Below are 25401 nucleotides of genomic sequence, written 5' to 3' on the forward strand. Positions count from 1 at the left end.
ATGTTAATTATAATATATTAATTAGTAAATAGTTGGTAAATAAAAAATAAATAGTAATTACTCAATTAATAATTAATATTAAATTATACTTATCAATAAGTAATATACTAATCAATAATAATTAATAATTGATAATTAGTAATTAATCATTATAAAAAGAATAATTACCAAAAATTGATCATGTGATATATCAAATAATAGATTATTAAATAAACATTAGTAATTAATCAACTAATTATTTAATTATGTAACTAAAAGTTAATAATTTAAGTAGTGAAAGGAATATTAATAAATTATGTATATAACTAATTATTTTTCTTAATACACTAATTCATTACTTATAATTGAATAAATATGAGTACATTACTAACATAGTAATTACTTATAATTAATTATTAATTATTATTTTGAATTATTTAGCATATTAATTTATTATATATATAGTTTAATTACTAATTTACTCATTAATGATAATTTATCTATTATTATTATATTATTAATATATTAAATTTTATTTGCTAAATAATTATCAATTATTAATTACTTTATATATTAACTTAAGATTATTAATTATGGTCATCTTAATTACTCACAACAATTAAACTTCACAATTTACCAAATGCTATGACACTGCTTGTAGAACTAGCAACATTTGTATAATTACAGTTTACCAAGCACTCAGCTGTTTTTTGTAACAGTTGCTTTTTCTTTTAGCACAGTTAAAAATAATTTTTTTAAAATCTACAGTACTACCAAACTGGACCTAAGACTCCAGTTTGATAATTTTGGTGAAATGACATCATTTTCTTGTGTCATGGCATGTCTAATTACTAATTGGAGTTTCTCGTGATTTTAATAGGAGAGGCTGGATGGACACCTGACCAATGGGGCTATTCACGGGCTGGCGTTTATAGTGCTGCTACAGAAAGTGGTAAAAAGCATTTGACTGCATTCATGCGCTCACTTATAAAGGCAAGTCTTCAGGGTAGACTTTTGTCTTAATTTAATTTATGCGCGGGGAGACTAGACAAGCAACTGATTTCATGTTCATGTCACAGAACATGTTAATAAAGTACCTTTAAACAGTGTGTACGCTATAAATGACAAATTAATGGATGTTGCCTGAATAATTGTAGTTTCCATTGATACGTCTTTTTTTCTGTTTCATAGTTGAGTCGAGTTTGTGAATTTCTCAATAGAGCATTTGATTTGCTTGTCCTTATTGGATTGTTCCTTTTATTGTTTGTTTTCAAGCAGTCGATGCATGACCACGTTGATGCATGGCCATTTAAAGAACCAGTTGATGCACGCGATGTTCCCGATTATTATGACATCATCAAAGATCCAATGGGTAAGAATTGTTATTTATCGAAGTGATAGCGTTGTATAACTTCTCCTTAATGAAGTAAATTTGTGATACTTGTGAATAATGAATAATACTGCAGATCTGAGGACTTTGTCAAAGAGGGTAGAATCTGAGCAGTATTATGTTACGCTTGAGATGTTTATAGCGGATGTGAAGAGGATGTTTTCAAATGCACGCACCTACAACTCTCCCGATACCATCTATTATAAATGCTCGACCAGGTATGGTGCTTTTGTCCTGATTATTATTTTTTTTATTATTATTATTTTTTTCTTCCCCCCCCCCCCCCCAACCTGTTCAACATATATTCTAACTTCATCTCTCTTTAGGCTTGAAAGTCATTTTCAAAGCAAAGTTCAGTCAGGTCTCCAAGCTGGAGCAAAAATTCAGACGCAGTGAATTGAACAACTTACTATTTGTTGGGTATATTAACAATCCGGAGGTTATTTCTAATGTCAGGATGCTGAAAGCCTCCACTATTCAGATTGTTGACCCCCCCGTATTGCTATGTACAGTACAAACAACAATTATTTGTTTTTTGTTTTTTATTTTTATTTTTTTGTTGTTTTTTGCTTTTTCTTTCTCTTTTAACTTCAAACTTAAAAATGTTATTAACTGTTAAATTATAAAATTATTTTAAGATTGGTAAACTAACATCAATTTTTCCGTGTCAATTTCAATTGAGATGTTTTTTTATTTTTTATTTTTTTTATATGAAGGAAATAAGAATTGCAAGAATAGGCTGGTTCCAAATTTATATTAGTGTTTCGCAACTAGTTAGCCAAATTGTGATGATTTATGATGACAAGAATCTCAGTATAAGAGACTTTGATTGTGTTTGGAGTTGTTTGTGTTTTTATTTTTTACGTTTTTTTAAAAAGAAAAAATAAAAACGGGAAAGAAACGATATTTAGCACAATTAAAGATAAAAAATAGAAATGAAAACGATTTTTTAATTTAGTGTAAAATTAGAGAGAAATAAAAAATAAATTTTAATCATTTTTTATTTTTTATTTTCATTTTTTACTCTCTTAAAGAGAGAGAGACATTAATAGATTTAATATTTTTTTATACTGAAAATAATCTCTTGATAAAATTACTAAATGCATTTTTAAAAATAATTTTTAACTGAAATTGAAAACGTTTTCATTTTTAGTTTTGTACAAAAAATAAAATCATTTTAAAACAAATTCTAAAAGCATCCTTTATTTAGGACAGCAATCGTGTTCTATTATGATAAAGCATCACGGATCTAGCAGTCTTTCTTTATTCACTGCAATTTTTTTGATCGCAGGATGGGGGAAATAAAAATACTTTCATGGTAAACATAGCCTATCTCAACTTGAGAACCAAATTAAATCGACTTTGCGAATAATGGACTAGAACGACGCAACAAAAACATAAGACATAATGCGGAACCAGTATCTTATTTTAGCTTCGTTAACAAATTGCAACGCCCCACAACACCATGATAAGGAGGGCATACGAGGCATTACATATTGTTATGATTCTGCTTGTTATTTTTGGCAACTTCTGGTCCCCAACCAGGTACTGCCTCGCCCGGACTGGCTCCCGGAGCAAGCTGCTTCTGCATGTTTGCCAGTCTTGCCGTTGGATGAATCGAAGGCAACTTGTTTCCACCAACATCACTCTGTGGGGCAACATCGTTTTTCAGGTTTCCTGCTAGTGGAATTGAGGTACTACCGTGAAAACTTCCATCCAATCTCTGATGATGCGGAACGGCAGTTGTTATACCAGGAACTGCTTGGTGAAAGAGCTGATTGGGGCTCTGCTGCATAGAGACAGCAGCATTGGTAGATGCATCCATCGGGACATTAACCGATGGAACGCCAGCAGCAGTGAGGTTAGAAACGGCTAGAAGTAGAGGGTTGATCCCTGTCACTCTCTTAACTGTCTCTTCAGCCATCTTAACCTGGAAGATTTTCAAACGGATCAAACACCATTAGTACAAAAGGGATGAACTAAGCAAACGATCATTGTATGGATCACGTCTGTTGGGAAACAATTTGCACTCATCACGTAAGGAGTGTGACGTCTGAGAATTATTGCAAAAATGTCAAACTGTCAGAGTTGAACTTAATCCAAGACATTACATGTAAGAATGATGGGCAATGAATAGAAAATACCACCTTCGAAACTAAGGTTCTTATGTACGAAACCATTATATATATCATAAGATCTACAATCATGACCCTCCCCAGCCGAAATACATATGAAAAGACAACCGATATCTGGAGGCCTCTAGTCTAAAATTGGAATACAGAAAGCATAAGCATGAGAAATGGACAATCTCACTGACAAAATAAAATATAGAACATAAAAATCAGAGAGATTCTGTACATACAATCAAGTTCTATAGCGATCCTATACTCCGATTACAACCAAATTTTATGTAGTCGAGCAATTAAACCTCTTTAAACAAGTGACCATGGACAAAAAAATCTTCAAGGGAAACTACGCGTGAATTGATCACGGAAAAAATATAACGAACCAAAAAATTATGCATATTAGATATAAGGATTGCTGACCTTTGCTCTTAATGTCTCAATATCAGCTTTTAAGATTCTGTTGTCAACAGCAGCATTATCATACTTGTGATTCATGTCACTAAGACGCTTTAACAGTGTAGAGTGCTCAACCCTCAATTGACCAACCTATTAGCACCCGCACATATATTATTTACTAATCCATAAAACAATGATCAATAATGGAAACGATTAATAATGCAAAACATCATGTGAAGCAACACCTGTGTCTCAAGTTCACTCATTTGTGCTTGTTTTCTTCTTCTTGAGCGTCTAGCTGACTCTCGATTAGACAGCATCCTGGGTGAAGACAAAAGCATGAATAGGTAAAAGGCTATGATGTTTAGATAATCCATCGTTTACCAACCATAACTAATACGGAGAGAACTGATTTCCTACTTACTTTTCTGAGATATGACAATTTTTGTTCACTATTAAATAAGGAAATTTATGAGAGATCCTTCTGACTAGAGATTACCTGCATCATATCATTTTCTGGTTATCTATTTATCTCCTATCCAATAGTTTTATTCTTTTTATTTTTGGTTTTTTGTATAATTGACTAGGAACCCTCCTAATTAGTTTCCAGAAATATGCTAAATCAGGAAATTTAGAGAGAGATCCTCGTTCACTAGAGAATACTTCCCTATTTTCATTTTTCTCTTTATTTCCTTGTATATATTAATTTCTTCATTTCTCATTTTTGGTTCTTTGTATTGACAAGGAAGACTCGTGAGTCGTAATTACCTTCAAGATTTGCAATTCCCTAGAATCGTATGCTGATTAGTTGACCCATTGGTTTCCTGATTTGTTTGTAATTCCCTAGAATTGTGGGCTGATTAGTTGAGTCAAGACTGCTTACTTTGTACTGGTTTATTATTAGACAGCAATAAAAGAAACCATTTATTACCATTTTTGTTTCAAATTCAAATCAAAATATAAATAAACAGGATTGAGCTTTAGGTATTATGATAAAGTTTCTATTTTGGGGAAAAGAATTCTTTCTAAAACAGAAACGTTATAAATGGCTGTTTTCAAGGGCATTAAACTTTGTTATCCGACAAAAATAATAGAAATACAATACGGCAAGACATTCAACATTGGCACTTAAGGCTCAGTCGCCGATTAAGAGAACCCATTCTGTCACTTTTCTCTCTCTCTTTTTTTTTTTTTTTTTTTTTTTTTTTTTTTTGTGTGTGAATATAAAACCCATTCCGCCACTTAAACCTTAGCATCTGATAATATCAGTTTATTTCCAACATAAAATGCAGAGTAGATAAAATGGTACGGGAAAAGAACAGTAAACAGACGTTAAACACAAAAAACACAAATATTTCCTTACCTCCTAGCACGTTTTACATCAGAGGGATCCATATTCTCCGTGATTTCCATGTCCCCATCAAGCTCATCATCATCTGAATCCTCTTTTGATGATCCACTGGTTGTTTGCTTACTTTGGGTTTCCATTTTCTTCTGTATAGGAGGTAATGCCGGAATGCCAAGTGGTCCATCATCAGACTCATTTTGTGGCATTGAGCGACCATTAAGCATACCTAAGAGACTAGAAGTCAGATTTCTCATCCATGTAAATTTTATATATCACCAAGACTCACTCAGTAACTGAAAATTTGATATGCAATGTAAGAATAAGAAAAAGAAATTAGTTGTTCTTAACTAATAGTTCGAACGTAACCTAAATAACTACTTATATAAAATGACAGTTTCACGACTAACAAATGATCTGAGAGTATCAGACAAACCAGGATACGTAGTTAATGGAATATTGAAAATATTGCTCGTTAATCCCAGAAAATGGAATTAAAAAAAAAAATTATAAATCAGCCGCAAGAGACATAAAAGAATTTTCTGTGTCCTCATATGTTTTAAGTGATGAAATTAAACTTGACAGGGCACAAATCACTTACCCCTATGAGAAGACAACTAAAGATTCACAGTAAACCACCACAACTTTACAAATAAAGTAACAATTTCTCAAAACCTTCAAAATTCACAATGCAGCATTACAATGGAAGACCAAACAGGAATATATATATCTTCCCATCTATATTGTTTTTCATCGATTTAGCAATATGAAAAGCCAATGGTTGAAAAACGAACCTTTATCAAGAGCCACGGATCCCGATTGAGAAGGTATCGACACCTGCAATTGACTCCGAGATGCATTAGCAGAATCGCCAGGCTTCGCAGACAACGCCTCCTGCCAAAACAAATTCCTTTGATCAGCTATCATCGCGATTTGAACGTTCGACAAGAAAGAGCGAAAGATTTATACGCGTGTGAGAGCAACGGCGGCGCAAGCCAAATCGAGCTGGTTTTTCAGGAATTCGCGATACTGATCGGAATCAATCACAGCCGTTGAAGAAGGATCCGACGACGAGGCGTGGCGGTTGTCAGGCTTCTTGATTTCGACGACCTCGTCGTCGCCGTCGTGGCGCTTCGAGGTGGACGATTGAGAAGCGACGGAAGGGGAAGCGACGGAGGGCACAGCCAAGGAATCTGCGATCGGAGGCCGAGGAGTCGTCACCGGGGAAGAAAACTCCTCCAGAAACCGCTCGAGTGCCCACTCCGAGGCGCTCCGATTCATCGCCGGCGACGACGACCAGAGGCCGTCGGAGATCTCGTCCACGGAGAAGACTGAATTCATCGGCCCTATTTCTCTCTCTGTTTTTCTTTTTTTTTTTGGCCTTTTTCTTTTCGGGGTGCGAATTTTGTCTGCGATTCTTTCTCAGTACGTGTTCGCTTAGACATTTTTATATGGGGACCACCTGGTCTGTCTTTGTCCGAGATCTGATCCAGTGTGCTCCGAACCACGAATGATCTTTGACTTTACCGCTTTTGACCACGTCTCTTCTAAGCCGCACTGCTACGTGGCACCGCAGATTGACATTTGTTTCGTATATTTTTCTCTGATTCTGAATTATAATTTATAATTTTTTATAATATTTTTTCTCATAAAAAATATACATATAATAAAAATAATTTTAAATTATAATTCTGAATACATAAATTAAAATTATTTCGTGTGATCTTTGATCATTCTAGAATTAATAAAGAAAAGGTAAAAGGGTAAAGAAAAGGCCATAAGTGGGGTCCACCTCTATGATTTGTAGACGATTGATTATCTTCCAGATTCTTAAAAATCTGTCCTCAACTGTCAACACGTGGATGTTTTCTTTTGGGCCTTGGTTCAATCCAACTTTACTGGGCCTCGAGACTCATGGGCCGTAGATTAGAAGCGAAACGACAGCGTTTCAATCAAACTGGGAAACTGGCGCTTTCTAGTATTTACCAGTATATGTTTCTTAGTCGTGGATCGGATCAACAGTAGAGTTTAACTCGCCGATTCTCTCTCGGAAAGTATAAAAGCTTGAATCAGAAGGTACCCAAATCCCTCCCATCCGTACAAATACGAATTCTTTTTCTCTGCGTTACTTTTCATAAAATATATTAGAATCAGAGTTGCTTTTCTACAACTTTATGATGTTAAGGAATTGTGTTTTTGGTTAATTTTACGTTGAAATCCCCTTGATTTGTTTCCGATTGATATTTTTAACGTTTTGCTTCGCATATGTGGGATATATAGAGCGTGATGAGGACTAGGAAATGGAAAATGAATAAATAAATGAAGATAAGTGATGAATTGTAAAGAAGGTGACTTGTTACCAAATATCTTTCTTTGATTGATGGGAAATGATGAAAATATGTATGGGAAATCTCTGAATCAATGGCGTGATGTGAAATGGCTGCTTTTAAACGAATTGCGAGGAGTACTTTCTCTCGAAGTTATTGTCATGTGATGTTTTGGGACCAACATTAGTTCTTTTGCTATCCCGTGTCCATCGTGTATAGAAGGAATCGGAACAAACTTTAGTTTGGTACATGAGAGAAAATGACTGAGTTTGTTGGGCATGAGTTGAGAACTTTGGAGAATGCCTGAGTTGCCTCTATTCTTTTCTAAGGAAAGGATCAGATCATGACCTTGACTGCTTTCACCTTATGTCCATCAATATGAATTGGTTTCTATTTTTGTTTTGTTTTTTTTTGTTTTTTTGTTTTTTTAAATGCATTGGTTTCTTTGTGACTTAGCGATTCGTTTAATGCATAAATATCTGAAACTTGTATGACTTGTTCTTATTGTAGGTTTGAAATTCATCAAATATGGCCAACAGGGCGCAAATTCCTACTAGTAACTCGGCACTAATTTCCATGATTGCTGATGAGGTGAGAATATGGGTGAATAAGAGGAGTACCACTTTTAAAGAATTGATATTCAAATATACCTCTTTGTGACTTACACATAAAAGTGGTAAGGATGAATACCTAAACTTCATTACTGGTACTAAGCCTAATTTACATGAAAATATGATGATAACAGGAAATAGGCCCTAAACCTTCATGTCAAGCTTGCACGCATTCACAAATAAGTGTAACGTGAATTATGCTTATGTAAAATACACTTTGCTGGAAGACCGCATTGCTTGGAGAATTGGAATCCGTGTAACCCGACCCCGATAGTATCGGGAATGTGATTTGATGATGATGATGAAAATACACTTTGCTAAATGTCACATATACTATTCTTCTTCATATCTTAATTTTGTTTTTCCTCGAATCTGATCTCAGGAAATACACATCATGTGTAACTGTCTGTTGATGTCACAAAATAGATGATTAGTGTTCTGGGATTTATGAATATGGGCTACTGATGGGTTTTCCTTCTGGTATAGGACACTATTGTCGGATTTCTGCTGGCTGGGGTGGGTAATGTTGACTTGCGGAGAAAGACAAATTACCTTATTGTAGACTCAAGTATGCTCTTTGACCTTGCAAAAATCACTTGGTCTTTTTCATTCCCTGTATCACTTTCTCATGCAGCAAATTTACTTCTATTTCTTAGAAACCACTGTAAAACAAATTGAAGATGCATTTAAGGAATTTACAACGAGGGAGGATTTAGCAATAGTGCTGATTAGCCAATATGTAAGCTCATTTGAACAATTTCTTATGCTTTCTCGCGCATTTTAAAGCGCTTTTCATGATTTGATATTATGAATTAAGACACGACTCTCGTTTCTTCGCTATTCGGGTTGCAAATATGGTAAGGTTCTTGGTTGATAGCTACAACAAGCCTGTCCCTGCAATTCTGGAGATTCCCTCAAAGGACCATCCTTATGATCCTGCTCATGATTCAGTTCTTTCGCGAGTTAAGTATCTCTTCTCAGCTGAATCAGTCGCATCTGACCGACGCTAAGTAGTTTGATCACTTTCCTATCTTTTATGTATATTGACGAGTCGTTTGTAATTCATAGTTCCTTTGTCATAATCCTATTGATGAATTCCAGCTCCCATTTGTACTGTGGAAGTCTATGCTGTGCTTGTCTTTGCGAATAAGAATAGGGAAACATTATATGTTCTTTATTGTATTGTTGATAACTTTTGGCTTTAGCTTTTGTTATAAAATTTGTGATCAAGAGAAGACTGAGACATTGAAGAATAGAGACCAAGAAAATGGCATCTCTTTTTGGGTCACTTTTTGACCTTTATTCTTTGTTGCCACGCTCAAGTACAAACACTAAAGAGATATTTTTGTTGCTTTCCCTTTCCAAAGCGTTTAGTAGATTGACTTTTCTCGCCTCGGGCTGAGCAGTATTGTCTTCTTATACTCATAAGCATTTTCACGTGAGGGTGGAAGGACTAGGATATATATATGCATAGTTGACGAAGTTGAAAAGATCGATTGAGCGAGAGTTGAACTAATTGCCTATTCTTTATAAGGGTGACAAGCTTGTTTTATTCCAATGCCAAATTACATAATAGGTTCAAAATTTTATGGGTTCACTTCTGAATTTGATTGACATACTACCAAACTGTTTGATTCAAACAAGAGCAGATTTTAAAGATTTGACAAAGTTTTCGAGCTCCTTCAACCCTTCCTCGGGAGATTTGGCTTCGCCGAGCAGCTTCACTATGGCACTGCCGATGATCACACCATCAGCTCCCCACCTGGCCACCTGTTAACAGCCACCAAAATAAAGTCAAAACAGGCGTCTTTTAGGCATAGGAAACCATATATGGGCATTTGGGTTATAACTGACCTGTTTCGCATGCTCAGGCTTTGATATGCCAAAACCGACGGCTACAGGCTTAGTTGTTGCCTGTCATTTGAAACATGATGACGATTACATAATATCTGAACCCCTTATGTTACAAGACTATAATTATACAAAACTATTTGGAATTGAAGCTGATAAGACCAACCTCTTTAATTTCCCTTAAAAGATCCTCTACTCGTCCGCTCACAGATTCACGGGTACCAGTAACCCCAACTGAACTCACCTACAATTCAAAACAATGAACACACTTTTCAAAGACCAGCGATATATTTTTAATTTTGAAACTAATATATTCACAAGCAACCACAAACTTACCAGGTATACGAATCCTTCTGCAGCTTCCACAATGGCTTTCATTCTCTCTGTCGGAGTAGTAGGTGTCGTAAGCAACACCTTCAAACCATAACAACAAAGGAAGAAAAAACGTATTGGAATTAAAACGCCGTACATAAACGTGGCATATTTAAAGTTCAATGCTGTCCAGATCCACAACAAGAATGAGAAAATAAAAACGCCAAGAAGAGATGAACCAGTTCAATGCTCTTTTTTGCAGCTTCCTTTCTCAAAATCTCAGTTTCTTCTAAAGGAACATCTGGGACCACAAGCCCTACAAACAAATATGATATAGCATGCAATGCAATTAGATCTCTGATAAGATTATACAAAATATTAGAGTTTTCAAAGAGATAAGAAAGTAGGTAAAATAAAAACTTGAGATTGTATATACTTACGAAAGTGCATCAGAAAGAGGTGTCAGCTGAAAGGAAAAAAAAAAAATCCAAGCTACATACCAATGCTTATATTTTCTTCACTTTCGAGAATTTAGAACGGAACGTTAATAGCGACTTTAACATCCCAGAATCCCACATCAACCCCTTCAGTGTTATCAGTTACATTTCCAACTCATTATCAGATTGTAAAGCCAGCCCTCAAAGAAGCTGATCCTCGCATTTATTTACATCATAAAAGGATTCCACATAGGCTACACATCTAGCATTTCTGTAATTGTAATGTCCAACCTTATTTTTATAAAATCTATCAAACGATTTGGTACAAGTAATAGATATACATTACCATGTACGCCAACATCTTTTATTGTAGACATGAACTTTTCAGTACCACGCTTCAGAATAGGGTTGTAGTACGAGAATAAAGCAATCGGACAAGATAATTGCGGAACCACCTGTTCAATCAACAAAACCAACATCGGTAATACGTAATATGATTTCCCCTTATAATAACCATGCATGTATGAAATGCTCCATTGAAGACAGAGAAACATGAAGATATCAATTATCATGGACGAATGTGCTGATTTTGTTGAGTATAGTAAATATAGATATATTTCTCAAAGACTGTTCTGTATTGCAGTACATAGCAGAGAAAATGTAGCAAGTAATGAGCATACCTCCTTCAACATTGATATAATTCCATCAAAATTGGTCCCTCTTGCCAAGGAACGCGTCGCTGCAGCCTTAACAAAATGAGAGATTAGTAAGAGAACTGAAATGAAACGAACAAAAAAAAAAAAAAAAAAAAATTAAAACAACTTGTTTCACTGTCTAACCTGTATAACAGGACCATCTGCCAAAGGATCAGAGTAGGGGACACCTAACTCAATTATATCCGATCCACAAGAATCGAGCACCTTCAGTGCTTGCGCCGTGGTGGACAAATCAGGATCTCCAGCAGTGATATATGGTATAAATGCCACCTTCACATAGAGAGTTCTTAATATAATAAAATAAATTATCTGATAAAGAAACCATTTTTTGTCTAAAATCAACTATTACAAGATTAGTATCCCAACTCATTAAAACTAGACACCAATAAATTTAACATGTTCGAAAACTTTGCTTTAATATAGAACTTTGTCTTGGGGTTTAATGAAAATAAACATGCATTTGGAAACCAAATGGGATTTCGGATTTCAGAATCTGGTTTTAGCCTGTAGGTATTGCTAACGGTCAACTTCTCTTGGTACTTCACAGCCCAATTGCTTGGTTTTCAAACCAAGACGAGAAATATGGCTACATCAATTAATAAGAAATCATACAACTCTCCACAATCACACTTGATTGGGGAATTTCATCGACCAGTTGGCGTGCAAATTCAACAAAACAACAGAGTATCTACAAATCTATAAAATCAACAAAAAGCAAAATCGAACAAGCGCGACAAATCGATAGAACATAAGAACAATGCACCAAACAAATACACGGATTGGAAGATGAAGAACATATGAAGTGCACACCTTGCCCTGTTCCTTCAACCTCGTGAAGGTTTCGGAGAGTCCGACGGTGGGGGCGGTGGTGAGAGCCGCCATTGGAGAAAACCTCTTCACTGAAGAAGAATACGAAGAAGAAGTTTGAAGCTGGGAAGGAGTACGAGGAAGGAAAACGCGGTTCCGAGGATTGTTCAAGTGGAGGAAGCCACTGGATTTCAGAGCGACGGCCATTTTTAGCTCCTGTGTGTTCGCTTCACTGCAAAGAAGTCAGACTCGTAGGGCTTTTCGATCGAAGGGGGGAGAGAGATTCTGTAGTAATACGGTTATCTGAGCCGTTGTTTCGAATGACTCTTTTCGTACTTTATTTTCCTTAAATCGTCAGGTGTTTGAAAGGACAGAGTTTTTATTCTTGTCGGGAAGAAAATAAGAGAGGGCAATTACGGTAATTATGCCCCCTAAAAAATAAGAGAATCTGCTGAAAATAATTTCACAGAAAATTTGATAAATGCTTCTATAATACTCCCCTAATACTTGAAATTCCTCTACTTTTATTTGCAAAACTCATCTAATATGGTATGGATAATGTTAAGGATCTTAAGATAATTACTAATCTTTATTTCTATGTAAATAAATTCATGAATTTATAAATGACAAATTAATTTACTACAAAATTTCCTACAGAATATTGGAGTAATTGTCATGGATCCTTGTCCTTATCCATGGAAAATACATTGAATTCATCTATTTTATCTTCTTTATAAAGAATCAGAGAGGATATGATAATCCATTAGAACAAGGACAATCATTAATTTGGCTGCTTCTTCAGGTCAAATGTGGATTTTCATTAACTGTATAATTTTCCCTTTCAAAAAAATAACTGTGTAATTTTGGAAGATTCCTTCTTATGATTGAGCGACCCCATGTCTAAAATTGCCAAAAATGATTGTATGATAATTATCTTGATATCATATTATATTTATCTTTTTTTTTTAAGGTAAGTGAATAAACACTTTGGATACGCCAAACTTATTTCCTCAAAGAAAGTATTAGCAACAATAGATATCTATGAAGTTGTGTGTGGATTAGTGTGAATAAGTTTTTGTATTGTCTTTTCTTTTATATATATTTTTTCGAATGAAAAAATATAGCAAGTAGCAACAAACCTTTTTTCCCTTAGATTTTAGACTTGGATACCCACGTTATATACATAAATAAAATCCGTTTCTTGTTTTGGAAAAATCGGGCATGTTCTTTTGTCTAAAAAACTCAAAAAAAAAAAAACAATTTAAGTTTCAACTTTATTAAAGTTCACGTTTTTTTAAGTTTTAACTTTATTCAATTTTACTCAACTTTATTCAAGTTCTAACTTCAACTCAAGTTATAACTCAAAAACTACACTCAAGTTACACTCCAAAAGAATATCAACAATGCTGGTAAGTTTTTTTATAAATAAATTTTCAGCCGTATGAATTAAATTAAATTTTGCACTAAAATAACCGTGTGACTATTTCTTAAAAAAATGAAAAAAAAAAAAAAGGATCTATGTCTCTCTTGTAACATTCTTTATCTATTCATAGTGTCTTTCTTATTTCAAGTGAGCCAAACATACAATTAGGTTTATTTCACTTTTTAAAATTTAAACTCTACCTAATTATGAAATTTATAGCAGTATAGAGTATACTTCATTTTTCCTTTATTTAGGTTTAGATTCAAATATGAGCATAGTTGAAAATTAAAAATTAAGGTATAATCAAAAAATTAGAACTACAAATATTAAAAAAGTTTATAGTTCTTATAATGCATTTACACTATTATATATATATATATATATATACAAATATATGTTTATTTCACGTGCACAATCTAGAAGAAAAATTGTGAAATTAATAAAAGTTTAACGAAGCCTTTTTGGGTTAGGACCAGTTGCCCCCAGGTCTAAAGTGGCTCCGCTCCTGACTTGAAATGAATCATGGTTGTTGATTGCACCAGAAAATACCAGTTATTTTATTTTATTTTATTTCACTCACACAAAACAACCAACACAAAACAGGAATTAAAAAAAAAAAAAAAAAAAACTATTGGAAGAAAACTCCTCATTTTCTTCCTAATCCTGTTTCTAACCATGACACTGACTCTATATATTGTCCAAAGAAAGGAAACAAAAAAAAAAAAAAAAACAACAATAAAACAACACAAAACAAAACAAAAAATACAAACATTTACCGGTTATTGGGTCGTGTATATATAGATGACCAGGAAATATGTTACTTCAAGGTTGGAGTTAGATTTTCCGGCCTAGTTCTTTTGTGGTGAAAATTAAGCTATATATTACTTATTTATAAGTCTAAGGCCCCGTTCATTTCGTTGATTCGAGTTTAGAATTCGAGTTTTGTTACAGTAAAAAGTTCTCACAAACAGTCACATCTAACTTTTTTGCTACAGTAAAAAGCTCTCACATAAAATCACATCTCAACTTGAATTAAAAACTCGAATCAACGAACTAAACGGACCCTATATATTCATCCGTGTGTTTTTTTTTTTTTTTTAATAAATTAGGTTCAAATATTTTCACAAAATGGTATATTCGAATACCAATTCTCTAAAGATTAAAACCAAAAGCTTACTTGAATTTGGGTGGACTTGTGTGGTTTGGGTATTGAAACAAGTGCTTAAACCCGTTTAGTACGTTCATGAATTCACAAGGGACCTAAATAAGTAGTGCTTGGGGTGAATTTCTAAGTATAGTTTAAGTGTTATTTAATGGGTTTGATTGAATCTCTCTTATAAGTTGCAACTTTTGAATTGAATTGTTGTATCATCTCTTGTACCAATTGATATTAGAGTAAGAGGTTACAATTTTAAGTTAGCATTCCTTTCTAAATGAAGGAGAATGATGCGTGAGCATACTTGCACTTGGTGATAGGTACATGGCTTTTGGCTTGATGAAATGCATGAACATGTCTTTTGTGTACGACTACAAATTCATAAGAGACTGCTCGAAATACGAGTCTTAATTTGGTAATATTTAAGTTGTGATACCACTTTTTAGAGGAATGGTTGCATCAATTTTACATTATCTTTCTGTTGGAGTGTGTTTAAATTGGAACTAACTCTATTTATGTGTAAATCAGGCTCAAACCTTTCCACACGAGTATAATTTTTGAATATTAATTATCTGCAAGTGTTAATCTTTTAGGCCTCGTTCATTTCGCTGACTCGAGTTTATAATTCAAGTTTTGCTACAGTAAAAAGTTCTCACAAACAGTCACATCTAACTTTTTTACTACAGTAAAAAGCTCTCACATAAAATCACATCTCAACTTGAATTAAAAACTCAAATCAGCGAACTGAACGGGCCCTTAATTCACTTTATAAAGTCAGTTATTCACTTGTATTATCCTCAAGATATGTCATGTAAGAGTAAATTGAGCCCAATACTACTCATAAGTCCAGCAATTTACATATAAATTAGGTGGGGCATCACTTTTAAAATATAATTATTCACTCGTACCACTTATATATATATATATATATAAATTAAACATGGTATTTTTAAACTAAAAATTGTATATTCCAATACTAACTATTTGAAAGTGTTATTACTCTAGTTCATCTACATTATTTTTTTAATGTAAATCAATTCGTATATTTTCAAAAAAGTGGTATGTTGGGACTTGGGAAACCAATTCTTTAGAGTTTCTCTAATTCACCCACCATGTAACCTTGTAAAAATGAACTTAAAAAAAATAAATCATTGCAAATTGAACGATATGTAATTTTTATTTAGACAATTACACGCTTTTCTTTAAATTATAGGCCTTATCACAAATGGTTATGAACTTTAATTTTAATTTTTCTCTCTCCCCGCTCTCTAAACTAAATTTTAAACAGAAAATTTCACGTGCAATGTAAAAATTAACAAAAAAAAAAACTCTTTATGTTAAGATTTTTAACAGAAATAACACATATCACATAAATAATGAGTGTCGTCAAACTATTTTTAGTACAAAATTACCGTTAACTCCTCTTCGTTTAGTCACACAAAAGTACAATTACGTAATAAGAATTGTCATTTTTTTACTACATCAATTTTCTCTTAATTTACTTGATTTAAGAAATATTTGATGTTCATTAATGGTGACCAACAACAATAACAAAAGTAAGAATTTAACAGAGAATTTTTTTTTACAAGAGTTACTAAAATTTGAGAAAAAAATTAAAATTCAAGTGATTTTTTGTGACAAAGTTTATAATTCAAAAAAAAAAGTGTAATTTATCCTTTTTTGAGTGAACCAAAAAACAAAAAAGAAGTCTTGACCATATTAAATGACCATTTAGTTCATAAATTTAAAATTATAATTCAAAATTATTTTTATTTTATGTGTGTTTTTTATGAGAAAAATTTATTATAAAAAATTATAAATTACAATTTAAAATCATAGACAAAAACAAAAAATAAGCATCATGTAAGTCATTAACACAGCTGGAAGTTCTAACGGCGGCCTTCAGTAGTTCGCATTCAATTTTTATTTAAAAAAAAAAACATAACACCAAGTCACCAACAGAGTTGGCGGCACTTATTTACTTATTAGACGTTTAGTTTATAGATTAAAATCATGTGATTAAAATTATTTTTAATTTATATGTATTTTTTATAAAAAAAAATATTCTAATAAATTATAAATTATGATTCAAATCATAATTTAAATTCTTAAACTAAACATCATTTTATTTTTATTTTCGTTTTGGCCCTGGACACTATAGCGTACCGTTAACATGCTGAAGTTCCCTATTAACGAAAGGAAAAAAAAAAATGCTAAGGTCAACTGGTAAAAAAAAAAAGGACGTTAATGCTATGAAAGAGAAAATGGCATGGACATGTAATTCTTCCCAAATACAGCCCCTTTTTGCAGAGGAGAAACATTTTTAACCAGGATAAAGCCACCTCCCCTTTTCCGTCTCAGATCGTCAGTCCGCTCAGTACTTTGCGAGTAAAAAGAGAGAAAAGAAACAAAGGAAAAAAGAACCAAAAAAAAAAAAAACCCAAAAGCAAAGAAGAAGCAAAGCAAAGCAAAACTCAACTCAACTCAACTCGGATTTCTCTCTCCTCCTTCCCTCTTGCATGTAGAAGTAGATGCTCTTTGAAACCCCCATAACTCCTCAACTCGACTCGCCTTCTCCGCTCCCATGGCCAACAACCCTTCCGAAACTCCGGCCGACGATTTCCTCGAGCAAATTCTCGGCTTCCCCTCTTTCGCCTCCGCCGATAACAACTTATCGGGAGGCGACGGCGGCGGCTTGGCCGGAGCGCCGCCCGGTGCGATGATGCTGCAGCTCAGCTCCGGCGACGGTTCCGGCCACATGCCAGGCGTGGGCGGCGGCGGCGTTGGGTTTCCTGGATCGGTGTTTCCGCTAGGGTTGAGCTTGGAGCAGGGGAAACCCGGGTTTCTGAAGCCCGAGGAGGCGTCCGGGAGCGGGAAAAGGTTTCGAAACGACGTCGTTGACGGTAGAGCTTCCACTGTGAAGAATGTAAGGCTAGAGTGGTCATACTTTGCTTTAATTAGAGAAGAAATGAAATTTTCAAAAATACTTTCTTAATTGTGTTTATGTTTCATTTCTTGCTTTTGAATCAGCGAGGCTGTATTGAAATTGAGCGAGGAGCTAACTGGTGTTGTGAGTGAGGTTTTTCTTTTTTTGTTTGATTTTTTTTTTTTTTTTTTTGGTTAGTGATAAAGCAGAGAGAGAGAGAGAGAGAGAGAGTAAGAAGAAAGAAGACAAGTGATTCGACGTTTGTAAGAGGTTTGATGTAGAATTGAATTGAGAGGAAGAAAAAAAAACTAAAAAAAGGCATTTTAGAGAGGAAAACGGGGAAAATGGGATGAGACTGGAGAGCAGAACGAAGCATGTAAAAAGTTATAGGTTTGCAAGTGATTAGTGAATGTAATTTCACTGCAAAGTTCAAATGCTTTATCTGTTGCTTTCTCTCTTTACATACGAGTTTCATAATATCTATCTGTGAGATAGGTGAAATATGATTCAACGGTTTAGAACTGTATTTACATTTTTTTTTTTTTTTAGTTAATATGAATTAGGGTCTTCTTGAATGTGAATCTGCTAAATGTCTGAAAATAAGTTTGCCCTCCTTTAATTTATTTATTTATTTTTTTAATTGGGCCACGGGATAGGATGTAGTATTATTTCAAAAGTTACGGTGTTCAGTGGAAGTTGTTCTTGGTGATGAAAATCATGAAAGTTCTGGGTTTATGCAGGTGTACCATGGCCAACCAATTCCTGCTACAATTGCCCCACATCCGCCAGCAATGCGACCAAGAGTTCGGGCCAGAAGAGGACAGGCCACAGATCCTCACAGCATCGCTGAGCGGGTGAGCTTGATACAAGATAACAGACCGTGGAGATTTTTTGGAAACAGTATCCAGGCTCTGATTTGATATTGTTGACTTTTATTTCTTGTGTTCATTCCTTTCCTTTCCCTTAGGTGTATCATGGAATCATTCTTGTTTTTCACTTTATGGTGCAGTTGCGCCGAGAAAGAATAGCGGAACGGATCAGGGCATTGCAGGAGCTTGTTCCTAGCGTCAACAAGGCAAATGACTTTCCTTTCTATGTCTTTTATCCTTACTGATACTCACAGAATGGATTTGTTTTCTCACTGAATCCCAAAGAACCCACCTTTCTTTGTTAACTTGAACTCTTGTGGAATGCAATCTGGAGAAAAACAAAACTTTTAAGGCCCGGATGAAAATCTTTGTTTATATGGCCTTATTGGGTGTTTCCTTTACTCACAAATATTAGTCAAGGAGCTGTTTACTTTGCTTTGGCACTTCGTTACTTTCAAAATTACTCTCTACCTCAAAATGGTCTCTTGTGGGACTCAGTAGGACTTTCTTCCTTATTACTTTTGAGACTATTAACCTATTTGAAACTATCATTGTTACAATATACCTATTTCCAGCTTCCCAAGCTTTCCGCCAAGTTGGACAAGTAATAAGGAAAGGTCCATCCATATATCTGATGCTACAGTTTGACTTTCTTAGTGGTGATTGACTTATTAAAACAGCGGCTATAATGAGATTGACCTAATAGCATGCTTCATCTGACTTGTGGTGAACTATTCTTCATTAGCCAATTTGGTTAATTACATACTTGGAACTTTTGCAACTTGTCAGTGGTGGGGACATGAGAAGATATTTTTTTGATGATAAACTTACACTCCCACGCTCACAATTCACATTATTGATACTGGTTTTATATTCCTATTCAACGCGTGTTTGTGTGATATATCTCTCTGTGAACGTGGTTGAAATGTTGATGATTTGTAGAAGCTGTTAGATAGTGATGGTTTGGAGAAGTCAACTGCAGTAGTCTTTTTTATTCAGTAAATATTTCTGTTTCCCCTAGTTTAAATTTTTACATCCCTATTGTTTGTTCAGACGGATAGAGCTGCCATGCTTGATGAAATCGTGGATTATGTGAAGTTCCTAAGGCTTCAAGTAAAGGTGATTTTTTTTTTCCTCATCACATGCATGTTATGTTGCGATGCTCATAGATACTATGAAGCCTTGTTATAGGGGCGTTACTTCCTAGAATAACTAAGCTACAAATGTGAGAATAGGAGTAGCTTCCGGTCCTGTTGATAACCCCTTTAAAATTGTATTTATTCACTACCTCATTTTTGTGTATTATCAACTTAATGAATCATACCAATGCTATCCGTTTCTAAAATCATGCAACTTCACTCTCCACTGAAAACAAGGTAAACTAAACCGGATGGGGCATATAAGGTTCATTATCCTTGCTCAATTTGGTTTCAATTTAGTTATGCCTGTACAACATTATAGAGAATTTTTTTTTTCCTTTTCTGTAATTTATCTCCAGTGATTGGTCAAACAAGTGGGAAATGCGTTTTCTGATTTGTGAGAAGGTAGGACAGGATAGAGATGGGGGCTTAGGGTCAATCTGATAATCATTTCAGCAAAAGAAAGGTGCTTTGTTCTTTTTTGAATATTTTACTTTTCTGCTTTACAGGTTTTGAGCATGAGTAGATTGGGCGGAGCTGGTGCGGTAGCACCACTTGTAACGGACATTCCACTATCATCTGTTGAGGTGTTAAATATGAAAAGATTTATGTATTTTTCTTTAAGTTATTTCCTTCCATAGTCCTTCCAAAACCTAATGGCTGATGCTGCTTCTTTTCACTTCAGGAAGAGGGCAGCGAAGGTGGGAGAAATCAACCGGCATGGGAGAAGTGGTCTAACGATGGCACGGAACGACAGGTTGCTAAGCTTATGGAAGAAAATGTCGGGGCTGCTATGCAGTTCCTTCAATCAAAGGCTCTTTGCATCATGCCCATCTCACTCGCTTCAGCAATCTACCATTCCCAGCCACCCGACACCTCCAGTGTCGTCAAGCCTGAAACAAACCCCCCTTCCTAGTCCTCTTTAACAGGTTCTGCATTTCTTTTGGTTCCAAAGAAAAAGACGGGGCAAAAAAAAAAAAAAAAAAAGGAAAAACATAAAAAAATTTCACTGGATACTTCCTGGTCCCATGTCTTATATGTCCCGTTCCAACCCCCATATTTAGTTGCTTCAAAATGCAATCAATGTCAGATGCCATAGTTGTTGCCTTTTCCTTTCTTTCGACTTCTTTTTTCAAAACAGGGTTCGATGTCAATGCTCTAAAAAATGTAAGCAGGCCCTTCATGCCTAGCCAAAGTCCAAGTAAAAGGAGGAGAATTGTCAAAGCTCACTTGATATGCTCTTCTTTTTTGTATCAATGGGTGGGGTTAGTGGGAAATGATGGAAGCACTTTCTTAGTGGGGCTCTCTCATTTTTGGTTTAGTGGGTTGTGGGACCTGTTAAAAGGCATAGAGGAGTACATAAATATATATTTATGTATGTATTTTTAGAATAATGTATTTTAGAGGAATGTAATGCAAGGTGAAATAGATAATGGTTTCTAGTTTGAAATGTTTGTCTTAGTTCAGCAGAAAAATGCTAGTGCGTCTTTTTGGGTTCAGATGGTCCATTGGCTGTGTTTCCAAAAGTAATTCAGACTTTCAAGCAAAAAAAAAAAAAAAAAAAAGAAGTAATTCAGACTTATTTCACCTGTTCTCCCGAATCATTATTGGAGGTTAACTTTAAAGAAAACAAAGGATATATGTGAGATTTTAATACGCCTTGCCTTCTCTTTTCACGTACAGTGTGGATATGTACGTGAGAATAATATTAAATCGGTGTGAATAAGTGGATATTAAAGAATTTAATATTATAAAATTGGGTTAGAAATTAAAAAATATTAAGTCTAACTCATTTTAATAAAATTAACTTGTTAAGAGAAAATTATTCTCACACACTTTGATCATGCTAATATCTCTTAATAATTAATATCTTCTAATAGTTAATTTAATCATTGGAGAGATAAAGAGTACTTTGGCCCAAAAAAGTGGGTGGGAAATGCTGAATTTTCAAGACTTAATATTATAACATTCGGTAAGAAATTAAAGAATATTGAGTCTAATTCACTTTAATAAAATTAACTTATTAAGAAAAAATTATCTTCACTTTGATCACGCTAATATCTCTTAATAATTAATATATTCTAATAGTTAATTTAATCATTGGAGAGATAAAGAGTACTTTGGCCCAAAAAAGTGGGTGGGAAATGCTGAATTTTCATACCGATCAAGAAACTAGTTGCGGAAGGTGGCCAAGGGGGTAAACGGAGTTTGCTAAATATTTTTTTTCTTATGGTATTGTTTATTTCACTAATTTAAATTTAAAATTTGAGTTTTATTATAGTAAAAAACTTTCATAAACAGTCACATTTATTTTTTTTACTACAGTAAAAAAACTCTCACGTAAAATCACATCACAACTCGAATCAGCGAATTAAACAGGTCCTCAATATGCGAAACAAAAACTGACGGACTATGGGTGTAAACTTGGAAAGCAAACACGTAGTTTAAGGACATTATGTTTAGAAAACAGTAAAAATTGTATTTTCAAGCTAAACTCCAAATGATTAATTTGTCAACTAGTGTTTGATTACCGGATTATTCCCAAGTTACAAATGGTAAGTTGGACAAATTTAGGGATTAAAATAAGTTATTGACCCAACAAAAGTACAAATTTGACATGAATTTGAAACTCGGAAGTGTAATCTTGATAACATCCAAAGTATATGATATATTTTTTTATCAAATCAAAATGCAAGATATAAAACCATAAACATCTCATAACAAAAAATATACAAAGATACTCAAAGTTGATGGCTCTCTCAAGCTTAGCTGATAAATACATCTCACATACACCACCATTTTTTGTTGCTAGACTAGATAAAGGTAATAATTAGGGGCTTCGACACTTTTTCCGTATGGGTTGATATTTGCGATTAGTATAATGTATTATATATATAACATATATATATATATATTTTTTCTCTGTGTGGTTTTAAAAATTGAGATTATATCCCTCTCCCTTTTCACCCTTTTGTCATTGGCTTTGCCCCCTCTACCGCCAAGACCACTTAGAGAAGCCGTGCGTCGTAGCTGTAAAACCACGATCCTCGCTGCCGCGAGATCTCCCTACGAGATTGATGCTATTGCTTGAAGCCTACAGTTGTGACCAAAAATTTATATGGATTTGGGGTAAATGACCATTTTTTGAGGTTTTTTTTTTTTTTTTTTTTTGGGTAAACGGCCTCAGTTTTATAAAATTATTAACTTTAATTTACTATTGATTAACTCAATAATTTATTACGGAATAACTTAAATTTATTATTAATTAACCATAATTTATCACTGATTAATTATCATAGAAAATATTTATTTTCATAAAAAAATAAAAAGCTCGACTATTGTAAAATTTAAATGTTTTGGCCATTTATTTTTAAAAGCGACTAAACGAAGGTAGTTTACCTAATTCTTTCTGAGGAAAATTTGTAACATATAACAGACATTTTAAACTTCAAATATTAAATAACATAATTATTTTTAACTTAAATTCCATACTCAAAGAAAAAAAAAACAACTCTAAGAACTCCCCTAAAATTAAAAACCCTAAAAGTTCTCTCTCTTCTCTCTCCCTCAACAGTCAACATGTTTTCACTCTCTCCCATGCCTCTCTCTCTCAATACGTTCTTGTTGGGAATCATGTCTTAGAAACATGAAATGCAATATGATATTTATTATGTATTTAATAAAAAAATTTATTTATCACTTTATGTGCATATATTATTGAATATTTTATGAATATCACTGAAAATTCTATGATTATTTATGTGACCTTAAATATTATGTATAAGTGTTATATGCGAGAAGATAGTATTTAAGGATAATAATTAAAATAATGTTCGTAATGAATTGAATTAAAAATCGGAATCTTTAATTAAAAAATTACTAATACATGTCATTCCTATTTAGAATGGAACGATGTTATTCGCATTGTTAATATGACAAGATATTGAATGAGTGTATTACGCATAATGAGATTATGTGGAACCAGACAAACACAATATAAATTTATGATAGTTTTCGTTAAGTATAGAAATTCTAATTGCATCTACCGATGGTCATATATATAATCATCTTAATCCTGAGTTATTAGCATACTCCTATTTATGAATTTGTGTCTTTTAATTTACTCGGTACGGATTTTGAGATGTTGAATCCTATTCCTTGTAATTTGGAGGCATGATGAAGTGAGTAGCCGTGAATATTATTATACGAGATGAAATCCATTCCTTATTGAGAAATAAGTAGATAAATAATTTTCTTGAGAGTTGATTCGGTACTTGGACTAGTAAAAGTTCAGATTCATGAATTTGTTTTATAAATTACTGTCCATTAGAGAATCAATGGTACTCAAGGATAAAGATGTAATTAGAGAGGTTAACGGATTTCACTTAACTCTAATTATGAATTATTTATGGATGATTGATCTATATGTAATGATTATATCAAATAGACACTTCACAGTTTAGAAGTAATTTATATATATAATTACGAGAGTGTAATTCCAAGTGTATATTGGAATAACTTTTGAAATTAATAGAATTAATTAATTAAAGAGTTTTAATTAATTTTTTTATTTTATTGGAGCTCAGAATTATTGGTCCATGAGTCTTCGCATCGTCCTTGTAATCCTACAAGACATTAAGGGTAAAATGGGAATTTTAGAATTATAGAATTCTAAAATAAAAACGCTCAAGAATAATAAATTGAGAATTAATTATAAATTAAATAATGTGATTATTTAAATTTGAATTTTGGAACATACATGTAGAGGTGCCCACATAGTGTACATGCCATATGCAGTGTGAATCCCTCTGGGATTCAGTTGCTTGCTCTCTAAGTTATCCAATTGATTTATTTGATAAGTTGTCCAATTGAAATTGAAATTAAATTAAGTTTGACTTAAATTAAAATTTGAATTTGAGTCAAAATTAGATTGTAGGATAAAAACAAAAATTTACCTTCTTCCTACATGTTATTTGTGCCTATCACAGGGAGGAATCTCTTTGTGGTGGCCGGCCATATGGGATAACAGAGAGAGTGGATTTTGTTTCTAAAATCAATTAGAAGTAGGAGATAATTATCAAGCTTTATCTTGGAGATAAAGTTTAGACTTATTTTGGCAGTCTGACTACTACTCTATAAATAGGAGATTACAGAAAATTGGAGAACAAAATTTTTGCTCTCCCTAGCATAGGTGGCCGGATTTTATAGAGTGAGGAAAGGAAAAATTTTCTCTCAAATTCCACGTCGTGCATGTGTTAGTGTTCCTGAAAAACTTGAGAGTTTTCTTGCTAATCCCGTTTTGTTTCAGGCTGACCACACATACGTCTTCGTAGATTTAAGAAATTGACGAGGAAGATTCGGATATTCTAAGCAAGCTTGGAGCGAGGAACTTTCGTGACCAGAGAACTCAAGTTATTGACCTAATCGTTCGCTAGGTAAATAAATTAATTTATTCATGCATAAATTAATGTAATCTATAGAGTGTCTCAAAGTTTTGTGAAAATTTTTGTTATACAAAATCCGCTAAATACACGCTTCTACATTGAAAATCATTTTCAAAACCAACAAAACTCTCTCCCCTTTCTCTTTCC

General features: G+C 33.7%; 5 protein-coding genes across 5 annotated transcripts in view; 3 read left to right on the plus strand and 2 right to left on the minus strand.

Annotated features, from left to right (window-relative positions):
• Positions 1 to 1900, plus strand: part of LOC21395760 (histone acetyltransferase GCN5) — a 6090-nt gene extending 4190 nt beyond the window's left edge. The window contains exons 10-13 of the mRNA XM_024162950.1: positions 860 to 972; positions 1258 to 1351; positions 1446 to 1587; positions 1696 to 1900. Coding sequence (XP_024018718.1) covers positions 860 to 972; positions 1258 to 1351; positions 1446 to 1587; positions 1696 to 1765 — 419 coding nt within the window. The 3' untranslated portion in view covers positions 1766 to 1900. The remainder of the gene's footprint in view (positions 1 to 859; positions 973 to 1257; positions 1352 to 1445; positions 1588 to 1695) is intronic.
• A 695-nt stretch (positions 1901 to 2595) lies between these two features.
• LOC21395761 (light-inducible protein CPRF2) lies at positions 2596 to 6645 on the minus strand. Its single transcript, XM_010088822.2, has 6 exons — positions 6206 to 6645; positions 6031 to 6130; positions 5255 to 5465; positions 4137 to 4212; positions 3916 to 4041; positions 2596 to 3299 (listed from the first exon to the last, which is right to left on the minus strand). Exons 1-6 carry the CDS (start codon positions 6575 to 6577, stop codon positions 2859 to 2861), a joined length of 1326 nt encoding a protein of 441 aa, XP_010087124.1. The 5' UTR covers positions 6578 to 6645; the 3' UTR covers positions 2596 to 2858.
• Positions 6646 to 7252: 607 nt separating this feature from the next.
• On the plus strand, positions 7253 to 9401 carry LOC112090832 (V-type proton ATPase subunit F). The gene is made up of 5 exons (XM_024163073.1): positions 7253 to 7312; positions 8074 to 8154; positions 8661 to 8742; positions 8831 to 8913; positions 9020 to 9401. The coding sequence occupies exons 2-5, from the start codon at positions 8092 to 8094 to the stop codon at positions 9182 to 9184; spliced, it is 393 nt and encodes a 130-aa protein (XP_024018841.1). The 5' UTR covers positions 7253 to 7312; positions 8074 to 8091; the 3' UTR covers positions 9185 to 9401.
• A 320-nt stretch (positions 9402 to 9721) lies between these two features.
• Positions 9722 to 12675, minus strand: LOC21395763 (tryptophan synthase alpha chain). The gene is made up of 9 exons (XM_024162959.1): positions 12301 to 12675; positions 11614 to 11760; positions 11455 to 11520; positions 11121 to 11229; positions 10577 to 10653; positions 10362 to 10439; positions 10192 to 10269; positions 10029 to 10088; positions 9722 to 9944 (listed from the first exon to the last, which is right to left on the minus strand). The coding sequence occupies exons 1-9, from the start codon at positions 12502 to 12504 to the stop codon at positions 9810 to 9812; spliced, it is 954 nt and encodes a 317-aa protein (XP_024018727.1). The 5' UTR covers positions 12505 to 12675; the 3' UTR covers positions 9722 to 9809.
• A 4570-nt stretch (positions 12676 to 17245) lies between these two features.
• Positions 17246 to 20797, plus strand: LOC21395764 (transcription factor UNE12). Its single transcript, XM_024162868.1, has 6 exons — positions 17246 to 17802; positions 18543 to 18656; positions 18812 to 18877; positions 19725 to 19790; positions 20320 to 20397; positions 20496 to 20797. Exons 1-6 carry the CDS (start codon positions 17461 to 17463, stop codon positions 20724 to 20726), a joined length of 897 nt encoding a protein of 298 aa, XP_024018636.1. The 5' UTR covers positions 17246 to 17460; the 3' UTR covers positions 20727 to 20797.
• Positions 20798 to 25401: the final 4604 nt, after the last annotated feature.

Source organism: Morus notabilis, unplaced genomic scaffold, assembly GCF_000414095.1.
Source record: "Morus notabilis unplaced genomic scaffold, ASM41409v2 Scaffold345, whole genome shotgun sequence".
Classification (NCBI taxonomy): Eukaryota; Viridiplantae; Streptophyta; class Magnoliopsida; order Rosales; family Moraceae; genus Morus; species Morus notabilis.

Excerpts from the sequence above, each read along its gene's own strand:
- LOC21395761 (XM_010088822.2), bottom strand. The coding sequence starts at position 6,577 with ATGAATTCAGTCTTCTCCGTGGACGAGATCTCCGACGGCCTCTGGTCG. Across the intron at positions 4,042-4,136 it reads TGAGTGAACTTGAGACACAG|GTTGGTCAATTGAGGGTTGA; the intron begins GTGTTGCTTCAC and ends GGGTGCTAATAG. Across the intron at positions 3,300-3,915 it reads TTGAGACATTAAGAGCAAAG|GTTAAGATGGCTGAAGAGAC; the intron begins GTCAGCAATCCT and ends AAAATCTTCCAG.
- LOC112090832 (XM_024163073.1), top strand. The coding sequence starts at position 8,092 with ATGGCCAACAGGGCGCAAATTCCTACTAGTAACTCGGCACTAATTTCC. Across the intron at positions 8,743-8,830 it reads TTACCTTATTGTAGACTCAA|AAACCACTGTAAAACAAATT; the intron begins GTATGCTCTTTG and ends TCTATTTCTTAG. Across the intron at positions 8,914-9,019 it reads TAGTGCTGATTAGCCAATAT|GTTGCAAATATGGTAAGGTT; the intron begins GTAAGCTCATTT and ends TTCGCTATTCGG.
- LOC21395763 (XM_024162959.1), bottom strand. The coding sequence starts at position 12,504 with ATGGCCGTCGCTCTGAAATCCAGTGGCTTCCTCCACTTGAACAATCCT. Across the intron at positions 10,440-10,576 it reads CAAAAAAGAGCATTGAACTG|GTGTTGCTTACGACACCTAC; the intron begins GTTCATCTCTTC and ends TATGGTTTGAAG. Across the intron at positions 10,089-10,191 it reads TTTTAAGGGAAATTAAAGAG|GCAACAACTAAGCCTGTAGC; the intron begins GTTGGTCTTATC and ends TTCAAATGACAG.
- LOC21395764 (XM_024162868.1), top strand. The coding sequence starts at position 17,461 with ATGGCCAACAACCCTTCCGAAACTCCGGCCGACGATTTCCTCGAGCAA. Across the intron at positions 18,657-18,811 it reads CTCACAGCATCGCTGAGCGG|TTGCGCCGAGAAAGAATAGC; the intron begins GTGAGCTTGATA and ends TTTATGGTGCAG. Across the intron at positions 20,398-20,495 it reads TTCCACTATCATCTGTTGAG|GAAGAGGGCAGCGAAGGTGG; the intron begins GTGTTAAATATG and ends TTTTCACTTCAG.